This window comes from Manis pentadactyla, chromosome 16, assembly GCF_030020395.1.
Source record: "Manis pentadactyla isolate mManPen7 chromosome 16, mManPen7.hap1, whole genome shotgun sequence".
In the NCBI taxonomy this organism is placed as follows: Eukaryota; Metazoa; Chordata; class Mammalia; order Pholidota; family Manidae; genus Manis; species Manis pentadactyla.
In genome coordinates this window covers 77,138,084-77,148,762 of record NC_080034.1, presented here as the reverse complement: position 1 = coordinate 77,148,762, position 10,679 = coordinate 77,138,084, and the positions used below count along the sequence as shown (strand labels likewise).

Here is a 10,679-nt window from a genome sequence, read left to right as displayed (position 1 = left end):
GCGCAGACCCAGCGGGGCCCGCCCTCCCCGCTCCCGCGGCCCCGCCCTCCGCGGGTCACGCCGTGGCCGGGGCGGAAGCGGCGGCGGCGGCCGAGCGGGGGCAGCGGCGCGCGGCGCGGGGCCGGCCGTGCTGGGCAGTGCGCGCGGCGGCGGAGAGGCGCTCGCGGCCCGGGGCGGCGCGCACCGGCTCGCCCGCGCTCCGAGGTGGGGCCCGCGGCTCCGGGGGCGGGGGCGGGTGACAGGTCTGCACAAAGCGGCTCGGCGGAGGTGCGGGCGCTCCCTCGCCCCCTGTGCCGCGCCGCTCGCCCGCACGGGGCGTGCACCTCCGTCCCCGGGTGGCAGAGGGGGTGCGCGGTGGGGATCCCGGTCTGAGGAAGGGGAATTCCCGGGCCGGGAGCTGCAGCGACGGGGTTCCCCGGGTCGCCGCGGCGCCGAGGGTCCCTCCTGAGCCATACCGCGTTTCCTCTCTGCACAGTGGTGTCGTGTCCCCGCGACTCCCTGCACCGCTTCGGCGCAAAGGTGAGCCCCGGAGGCTGTGGCTGCTCCGACTTCGGAGAGGAGGCGAGGAAGCTTTTCAGAAATCGAGGCGGCTTCCCTGTGCCGGCTGGGGCGCCCTGCTGGGGGCTCCCAGAGCCGTGCCCCCCGGGGGGACCCCAGCCCGGGACCAGGGGCCCCCTCGCCGTTCCTCCGGGGCACCCGTACAGGTGTGCGCTCCCGCCCCGCGCGGAGCCGCGTCGCAGGGCCGGGTGGCTGGGTGACTCCCCGGCTGGGGACCCGAGTGCGGTAGCTGGACGTGAAAGAGGAAGAGTCAGGCCCAGCTGTGGAAAGTTGGGGTTCCGCGATGGGGAACCGAGCCAGATGGGGGCCCCGCCGGCTGTTGGGTGAGCGTACAGAGTGCACGGTCCATGTGTTCGGGGAGATGCCCCTCCGCATATGCACACACAGCTCAAGGCTATGGCGTTTTGTTTGGTTGTTTTTAAAAAAATTCATTTTAGTGGAAGAAAGGCGAGTGGGAGGGAAGGTTTCTTCAGGAGGTACGGAAGAAAATGACCGTCAATTATTAGTTGCCTTCCAGGCAGAGAAGTAGTCAACAGAGCACCCAGGCAATTGAACTGGATCCGTATTTCAGAAAATGTGATTAGTGTGGTGCAGGAAGGTGCTAGTCCTGCTTTCTTGTAAGTAGCCCAAAGGGAAATTCTTGTTTCTGTTGTCTCTGAAGAAGTTTCTAGTAGTATTTTCCACTTTTAGATATTAGGCTGCCCACCACTATAAATTTTTATTACAAACTGAAATCCAGTTAGGATTATTTCAATCCAGTCCTTTTGACTGGTATTTTTATGAATTCTGTGTATAAGTGTTGTAACGTTTCTGAATAAGCTACTTCAGAAAAACTGGAAATTCTTAAAATAGAAATCTAGACATTGATATATCCACATATATATACACCCCCAAAAAACCCACCACTTTTTTTCTTTCTTTTGTCACCATACAAGATAACTGAGCTAGGAATTTAAAATTAGGAAGAAATATGCTTATAAAATTCTACTGAACATGAAACAAATTGATACTTAAAGTTAGGAGTGTTTATTAATTTGAAGAACCAGGTGGGAAAACTTTCACTTTACTAATTCATTTTAATGACACTTTTGATCAGTATTTCTAAGGTCATATGTAAAAGCACAATAACTGTAGTCCTGCCAACTTTACTTGAAATTTTTTTCTCCGTATTAACCCCCAAGAACCCAGCAAAAGTGAAATTACAGTGTCAACTATAGGTGAAAATGTACTACCCTAAAAGTTGTCAATCATGGTTTTCCCGGACAGCGTAGATTTAATAATGGCTTTCACAGCTAATGTTTAGGAAATGTCCTCTTAGCCATTTCTTGAATCATGTCATTGTTTATTGCAATTAAATACATATTTTCCAGTATACATCTGGATTAACAAGTTTGATGAAATGTCCAGAAACTGCTTGCTTTTGAGACTGCTTGCATTACTAGGTGACAGGGTCAAATGTTGCATGAATGTAGGTTGATTTTATTTAGATTCCTAAACATCACATTGGACTCAAGTGTCTTTGCCACCATACTTATGTATATTCTGCATTTACATGTACTATGTACATGTTCATATGTGCTTTGCTTGTGGTTCAGTTTATGAATAATGTTGCTTATGTTTTATATAAAGAGATTTGTTAAGATTGGACAGCCTTTTGAAAATACAGATGTGATCCGGAAAGCCTTGTTTGGCTGTAAGTTCTACGTAGACAGTAGTGCTTTGAGCATCGCTGGTGGTTTATCCAGCAGCATAATGGGTACTGTAGAACCGGTAACTTATTTAATGCTTAAGAAACTATCATGCAGAATTTTAGAATCTGTGTAGGGTTTCAGAATGTTCATTTCACAATATGGATAGGGTTTATGTGTTCACAACTAGCATTGTTTTTGAGAAGGTGAAGACGTGAATCAAAGGAAAATCATCTGTAACATTGGTGTTAAGATTTCTCAGAGTCGATGTAGATGATAAACAAAGTTTACACGTAATGTTATCCTTGAAAAATGTTCTTGTGTGTGTTAGTACAATTCATAGATATGAAATAATAGGATTACAAGCCCCTCAAAGTTTTTCTTCAAGGTCAAGATGATATATGTGGAATTTGTATTTTATGGTAACACTTTTCAAATTCCTTATCCAAAGGTACGTCCTATTTTTCATGCTCTCATTTTGTGTGGTTTTGTGCATAGTAAATATGATGGATCAGGGAAGGAGATGTGTGATAATTGTAGAATCCATATATTATTGAGTACTTAACTTATGCCAAGATTTTTCATTCCCAGGAACATTTCATCCCCTTAGCTGATTACATAAGATAATTTAATCTGAAAAAATACTAGTTTGATAAGTCTTAATCTTTCATGGTTACTGTGAATTATTTTTCTCATAGGCTTTTGGTTTTTAATGTTGAACTGTGCTGTTATTAGACTAGTTTGAGAACTCATAAAACTTCCACTAGAACATACCGGTGACTATCTAGCCGGGATTCCTGCATTCAGCTGTGAGTATAGTGTGCCTGAGATTTATTTGTTGAGCTTTATTGACAAAGAATGAATAAATTGTTGTTCTTCTTAAAGCATAACATGAGATTAAAATTCAGCAACTGCTAAGAAGGCAGTAAACTGGAGAGAAACATAACAGACAAAAACTAGGTGTTTTTAGTCATTTAATTTTATAGTCATGTAATTTGTTTATTGGTGATCCATGTAATAAGTTTCTCTTTTTAATATTTTCAAATGTATATACTGCTAATGGATAACATTTATTGTATACTTATAATTTACCAGGCCTGGTGCTTTAAATATGTCCTCTTAGGCCTCATGCTAATGCTGTTTACATGCTTGCTAGACCCATTTTATGTATGAGAACACTGAGGCTTAATTTTGAAAGCAAGGGCTTCACACTCAGGCAGACTGACTGTAGAGCATGCAATTCCATGACTTTGTTCCAGAGTGTTGAAAGTATTAGCAGAGGCTAATATTTAACAGTCTATTTTTTTTTTAAACAGATTTTCTGATACAATGGCAACCCCACGGAGAAGGACAAAGAAAAAAGCATCTTTTGATCATTCTCCAGACAGCCTGCCTTTGAGGAGCTCCGGCAGGCAGGTATAGGTTTGTTCATTCACTGCAGCCGTGTCTGGAGTGCACAGCATTATTACGGTGGGGCTTGAAAAGTTAGAGATGAAAAGACAAAATTGCGGTCCTCAAGGAACTTGTAGGCTAGCGGAGAAGTTGGACCCTGGGGCAATCACAGTGTGATAAAGTGACAGATTGTAGCAAAGAGCATACCTGGCAGAGAGCTGCAAAGATAGGTGCACAGAGTGCGAATCAGTGTGGGGCGTTCAGAGAAGCCGGGGCCAGATCACGCCTAGCTCCCTATCAGGCATAGGAATCTGGGGTCGGCTTGGAGTTGGTAGGGTGCTGTGGGTGGGTCACTTTCTGCCATCTCATTTGCAGGGCAGATTTTTTTTTTAAAGAAAAATGATGTAATTCTCTTTCTAGAATTATTCTGGTTTTTGCATTACTGAAATGCTGTAACTGCCTTTAGTAAATAAAAAAATCTTACTTTGAGAGGGGCTTTTATTTTGACTAATAACAGCTTTTTCCTCAGAAAGGCCCACATGCATATTCATTCTCAGAGCCCGATCGTTACAGGGCTGGTTCTGTGTTTCCAGCCAGTTAGTGAATTATTTGCACAGTGCAGTTTCAAGAAAGTGCTTATACTGTCAGCCCCTGACCTACTGCCAGGCTGTTGCTGATTTTCACGTTTAGGACAACTCCTAGCGGAAATGATTTCAGGAGTAAACCTTCACCCTTGGCCATTCCGGTGAAATCTTAACCTCAGCTGATTCTTCCACAGGCAAAGAAAAAAGCAGCAGAGATGACGGACGAGGATGAAGACGGCGGGTCTGAGAAGAAGTACCGGAAGTGTGAGAAGGCGGGCTGCACGGCAGCGTGCCCCGTGTGCTTTGCGAGTGCTTCTGAGAGGTCTGTTTGGACGGGCGTCTTGGCCTTCCCTTCCTGCCCTGAGGCCCTCTTTCTGGTAACCTTGCTCTTGAAGGTCGTTCTCCCAAAGATAGCTGGAGATGCCCTAAGTCATCTGACAACAGCGGCGTTCCCTGCGTGCTCTGCACACACCGCATCGTGTTCGCTCCCCCGTTGGGCCTAGCCGTATGAGCTGTGCACAGTGACCAGTCGGTGTCCTCGGGCCCCGACCACAGCTGTCCCCCTCCCAGAGGCTGAGGAAGGAATGGGCAAGGGGTGGGGACACAGTGGAGAGACCATGAGCTCCCTGTGGAGACCTGCGTGTACTCACTTACCCCGGGCTGCTTTCCTCCTGCACGTAACACGCCTCCTCTTCCAGTGGACACAGGCAGGCCTCACGGAAGCCAGGTAGCTAGCTGCACCCTTGCCATTGTCACTGGGACCTCCCAAGCATGACCTTTGGCATCCAAAGAAAAAACTTCAGTTAAGGCTTACAATTCAATAAAATCTGGAAAACAAATCCCATTTTTAAAAAAAATCACAAAGAAGTGGTGGTGTTAGTGTTCTTAGTGGCAGTATATTTCGTTCTTCGCCCTGTTATTGGCTGCGTGACAGTTTCTGTTTGCCAGATTGCCTACGTGATGTCACCCTGCAGCTCCCCAGATGCATTCCCTGTTTCATATTTTGGCAGATTCTCTTCCAGTGCCATACTTCTCCCCGTCACGCACACGCAGCCTGCTCAGGCGCAGCGACATCTGGTTCATGTCATTAAACCCTGTCATCCACCGCTCTGAGGAGTCTTGATAAAACCCCTGAGCCCCAGGCCTTCCTGATGTTCAGCCGCCTGGGTCGGCCTCCATGGCCCAACACCTGTGTTCTCGTCACGCGTTATTAGGAATCTGTCATCCAGTCCATTCCCCTGTTGTGAGCTCCAGGATGGGAGGATTTAAGTGGAGATGATGCAGAATGGGCTCATAGGAGGTGCTTGATACGTGCTTTTTTAAAAAAGAGAGTGTGAAGAAATATTCATTCATTACCAAAGCTACATGTTTTTGCTGTTTTCAGATGTGCCAAAAATGGCTACACATCCCGATGGTATCACCTGTCCTGTGGGGAGCATTTCTGTAATGAATGTTTTGACCATTACTACAGAAGGTTTGTCCTGTAATTGCTTGAGATTCCCGTGGGGGAGGTGATGGCGGAGTTGGGGGGCAGCAGAGGGGGTCAGGAGGTTAAGACTGTGCCCCTGAGCTTACCGAATTATGCTGCTGTTCCAGCCACGCTGTGCGAGGATTCTGATGCTGCAGTTTGTGTGTGCGTGCACACCCTCAGGGCCCAAAAAACACCTGCTGTGAGAGTTATCCTCTCGTAGACATGAAAATTAATAGGAACGCCCTCTTCCCGCCCCTCCTTGTAGCATGGCTGGTTAAGTCCTTTCAGTAAGATTTACTAACCTGCCTTCTGTTTGGAAAACCTGATTAATTGTTACTTGATACATTTGTTTTTTATTCTTTTCAGCCATAAGGATGGATATGACAAATATACCACATGGAAAAAAATATGGACTAGCAATGGAAAAACTGAACCTAGTCCTAAAGCTTTCATGGCAGACCAACAACTCCCCTACTGGGTAAAAAAGATAAGACCTCATTGACCTGCGAAGCATTTGTGGAGCTAAAAATGAGAGCAGTGGGTGAAAATGCTGACTTTTAGGAAATTTTTCTTTTCTTATGTTTATTGTTCTTTCTGTGCCTATTAAAGCAAAATTACATTTTTAATCTTTGTAGAAAACCTAGATATAACTCACATAGTATAAAGAAGAAATGAAAGACTCAACACCAGCTGGTGATAGTCATTGCTGAGCTTGGTACCTGTCTCCCTAATGTTTTTTTATGTTCATATTTTTATGTGTGTGTTTAAACAATTTGATGCTGCATACACAAATCCCAATTAGGTTTAAAATTATACTTCACATATAATTTTTGGTAGCTTTTATTTTTTTGTTACTAATTTAACTTTATTTTTCCATTTAGCTGTTCTTTGAAATTATATAAGATAAATATAACATGGTTTAATAAATAATTTGCTGATTTTTAAAATATAGCACTCCTGAGCTTCTCTTGCATACTTAAAAAACTTTTTTATTGAAGTGGAATTCACATAATGTAAAATTAAAATTAAAGTGTACAATTCAGTGGCATTTAGTACATTCAGTGTTGTGCAGCACCACGTATGGCTAATTCCAAGCATTTTTATCACTTATAAAGGAAAACCTGTGCTCATTGCTCTCTCCCTCCAGCCCCTGACAGCCACTAACTTGCTTTTTTTCTTTATGAATTTACCTATTTTGGATGATTTATGTGAAGAAATCTTACAGTCTGTGACCTTTTGTGACTAGCTTCTTTCCCTTAGCATAGTGTTTTTGAGGTTCGTCCGTGTTGTTGCGTATGTTGGTACTCCATTCCTTCTTATGGGCAAGTAGCATTCCATTGTACGGATTGCCACTTTTATTATTCCATTCATCTGTCGATGGACTCTTGGGTCATATCAGCCTTTTAGTTATTGCAAAGTGTGCTACTGTGAACATTTGTGTGCAGATGTTTATTTGAACTCCTGTTTCCATTCTTTTTATTTTATTTATTTTTATTTTTTATTTTTATTTTGTTATCATTAATCTACAGTTACATGAACAACATTATGTTTACTAGGGTCCCCCCTTCACCAAGTTCTCCCCACAAACCCCATTGCAGTCACTGTCCATCAACATAGTAAGATGTTGTAGAATCACTACTTGTCTTCTCTGTGTTGCACAGCCCTCCCCGTGACCCCCTCCACATTATACATGCTAATCGTAAGGCCCCCTTTCTTCTTCCCCCCCTTATCCCTCCCTTCCCACGTATCCTCCCCAGTCCCTTTCCCTTTGGTAACTGTTAGTCCATTCTTGGGTTCTGTGATTCTGCTGCTGTTTTGTTCCTTCAGTTTTTCTTTGTTCTTATACTCCACAGATGAGTGAAATCATTTGGTACTTGTCTTTCTCCACCTGGCTTATTTCACTGAGCATAATACCCTCTAGCTCCATCCATGTTGTTGCAAATGGTGGGATTTGTTTTCTTCTCATGGCTGAGTAGTATTCCATTGTGTATATGTACCACCTCTTCTTTATCCATTCATCTACTGATGGACACTTAGGTTGTTTCAGTTTCTTGGCTATTGTAAATAGTGCTGCTATAAACATAGGGGTGCATCTGTCTTTTTCAAACTGGGCTGCTGCATTCTTAGGGTAAATTCCTAGAAGTGGAATTCCTGGGTCAAATGGTATGTCTATTTTGAGCATTTTGAGGAACCTCCATACTGCTTTCCACAATGGTTGAACTAATTTACATTCCCACCAGCAGTGTAGGAGGGTTCCCCTTTCTCCACAACCTCACCAACATTTGTTGTTGTTTGTCTTTTGGATGGTGGCAATCCTTACTGGTGTGAGGTGATATCTCATTGTGGTTTTAATTTGCATTTCTCTGATAACTAGCAATGTGGAGCATCTTTTCATGTGTCTGTTGGCCATCTGAATTTCTTCTTTGGAGAACTGTCTGCTCATCTCCTCTGCCCATTTTTTAATTGGATTATTTGCTTTTTGTTTGTTGAGGTGCGTGAGCTCTGTATATATTTTGGATGTCGATCCTTAGCAGATCTGTCATTTATGAATATATTCTCCCATACTGTAGGATACCTTTTTGTTCTATTGATGGTGTCCTTTGCTGTACAGAAGCTTTTCAGCTTAATATAGTCCCATTTGCTCATTTTTGCTTTTGTTTTCCTTGCCCGGGGAGATATGTTTATGAAGAAGTCGCTCATGTTTATGTCCAAGAGATTTTTGCCTATGTTTTTTTCTAAGAGTTTTATGGTTTCATGACTTACATTCAGGTCGTTGATCCATTCCAATTTACTTTTGTGTCTGGGGTTAGACAGTGATCCAGTTTCATTCTCTTACATGTAGCTGTCCAGTTTTGCCAGCACCATCTGTTGAAGAGGCTGTCATTTCCCCATTGTATGTCCATAGCTCCTTTATTGTATATTAATGGACCATATATGTTTGGGTTAATGTCTGGAGTCTCTAGTCTGTTCCATTGGTCTGTGGCTCTGCTCTTGTGCCAGTACCAAATTGTCTTGATTACTGTGGCTTTGTAGTAGAGCTTGAAGTTGGGGAGCGAGATCTCCCCCACTTTATTCTTCCTTCTCAGGATTGCTTTGGCTATTTGGGGTCTTTGGTGTTTCCATATGAATTTTTGAACTATTTGTTCCAGTTAGTTGAAGAATGTTGTTGGTAATTTGATAGGGATTGCCTCAAATCTGTATATTGCTTTGGGCAGGATGACCATTTTGACGATATTAATTCTTCCTAGCCAAGAGCATGGAATGAGTTTCCATCTGTTAGTGTCCCCTTTAATTTCTCTTAAGAGTGACTTGTAGTTTTCAAGGTATAGGTCTTTCACTTCTTTGGTTAGGTTTATTCCTAGGTATTTTATTCTTTTTGATGCAATTGTGAATGGAATTGCTTTCCTGATTTTTCTTTCTGTTGGTTCATTGTTAGTGTATAGAAAAGCCACAGATTTCTGTGTGTTAATTTTGTATCCTGTAACTTTGCTGTATTCCGATATCAGTTCTAGTAGTTTTGGAGTGGAGTCTTTAGGGTTTTTTATGTACAATATCATGTCATCTGCAAAAAGTGACAGTTTAACTTCTTCTTTACCAATCTGGATTCCTTGTATTTCTTTGTTTTGTCTGATTGCTGTGGCTAGGACCTCCAGCACTATGTTAAATAACAGTGGGGAGAGTGGGCATCCCTGTCTTGTTCCCAGTCTCAGAGGAAAAGCTTTCAGCTTCTCACTGTTCAGTATAATGTTGGCTGTGGGTTTGTCATAGATGGCCTTTATTATGTTGAGGTACTTGCCCTCTGTACCCATTTTGCTGAGAGTTTTTATCATGAATGGATGTTGAATTTTGTCGAATGCTTTTTCAGCATCTATGGAGATGATCATGTGGTTTTTGTCCTTCTTTTTGTTGATGTGGTGGATGATGTTGATGGATTTTCGAATGTTGTACCATCCTTGCATCGCTGGGATGAATCCCACTTGGTCGTATATGGTCCTTTTGATATATTTTTGAATTCAGTTTGCTAATATTTTGTTGAATATTTTTGCATCTGCATTCATCAGGGATATTGTTCTGTAATTTTCTTTTTTGATGGGGTCTTTGCCTGGTTTTGGTATTAGGGTGATGTTGGCTTCATAGAATGAGTTTGGGAGTATTTCCTCCTCTTCTATTTTTTGGAAAACTTTAAGGAGAGTGGGTATTATGTCTTCTCTGTATGTCTGATAAAATTCTGAGGTAAATCCATCTGGCCCGGGGGTTTTGTTCTTGGGTAGTTTTTTGATTACCGCTTCAATTTCTTTGCTCGTAATTGGTTTGTTTAAATATTGTGTTTCTTCGTTGTTCAGTCTTGGAAGGTTGTTTTTTTCTAGGAAGTTGTCCATTTCTCCTAGGTTTTCCAGCTTGTTAGCATATAGGTTTTTATAGTAGTCTCTAATAATTCTTTGTATTTCTATGGAGTCTGTTGTGATTTTTCCTTTCTCGTTTTTGATTCTGTTGATGTGTGTTGATTCTCTTTTTCTCTTAATAAGTTTGGCTAGAGGCTTATCCTGTTTATTTTCTCAAAGAACCAGCTCTTGGTTTCATTGATTTTTTTCTATTGTTTTATTCTTCTCAATTTTGTTTATTTCTTCTCTGATCTTTATATGCCCCTCCTTCTGCTGACTTTAGGCCTCATTTGTTCTTCTTTTTCCAATTTCGATAATTGTGACATTAGACTATTCTTTTGGGTTTGTTCTTCCTTCTTTAAATATGCCTGGATTGCTATATACTTTCCTCTTAAGACTGCTTTTGCTGCGTCCCACAGAAGTTGGGGCTTTGTGTTGTTGTTGTCATTTGTTTCCATATATTCCTTGATCTCTATTTTAAATTTGTTCGTTGATCCGTTGATTATTTAGGAGTGTGTTGTTAAGCCTCCATGTGTTTATTAGCCTTTTTGTTTTCTTTGTACAATTTATTTCTAGTTTTATACCTTTGTGGTCTGAAAAGTTG

The 10,679-nt window shown here is 42.5% G+C and overlaps 1 protein-coding gene across 8 annotated transcripts in view; it reads left to right on the top strand.

Annotated features, from left to right (window-relative positions):
* Window positions 1-86: 86 nt before the first annotated feature.
* Window positions 87-10,679, top strand: part of KDM1B (lysine demethylase 1B) — a 61,004-nt gene continuing 50,411 nt past the window's right edge. For 2 of the 8 annotated variants that reach the window (XM_057493978.1, XM_057493973.1), the window contains exons 1-5: window positions 755-881; window positions 3,563-3,662; window positions 4,417-4,544; window positions 5,607-5,696; window positions 6,060-6,171. In XM_057493978.1, the coding sequence (XP_057349961.1) occupies window positions 859-881; window positions 3,563-3,662; window positions 4,417-4,544; window positions 5,607-5,696; window positions 6,060-6,171 (453 nt within the window). In that variant the 5' untranslated portion in view covers window positions 755-858. The other 6 variants (XM_057493974.1, XM_057493975.1, XM_057493976.1 and 3 more) reach the window with 6 other exon arrangements.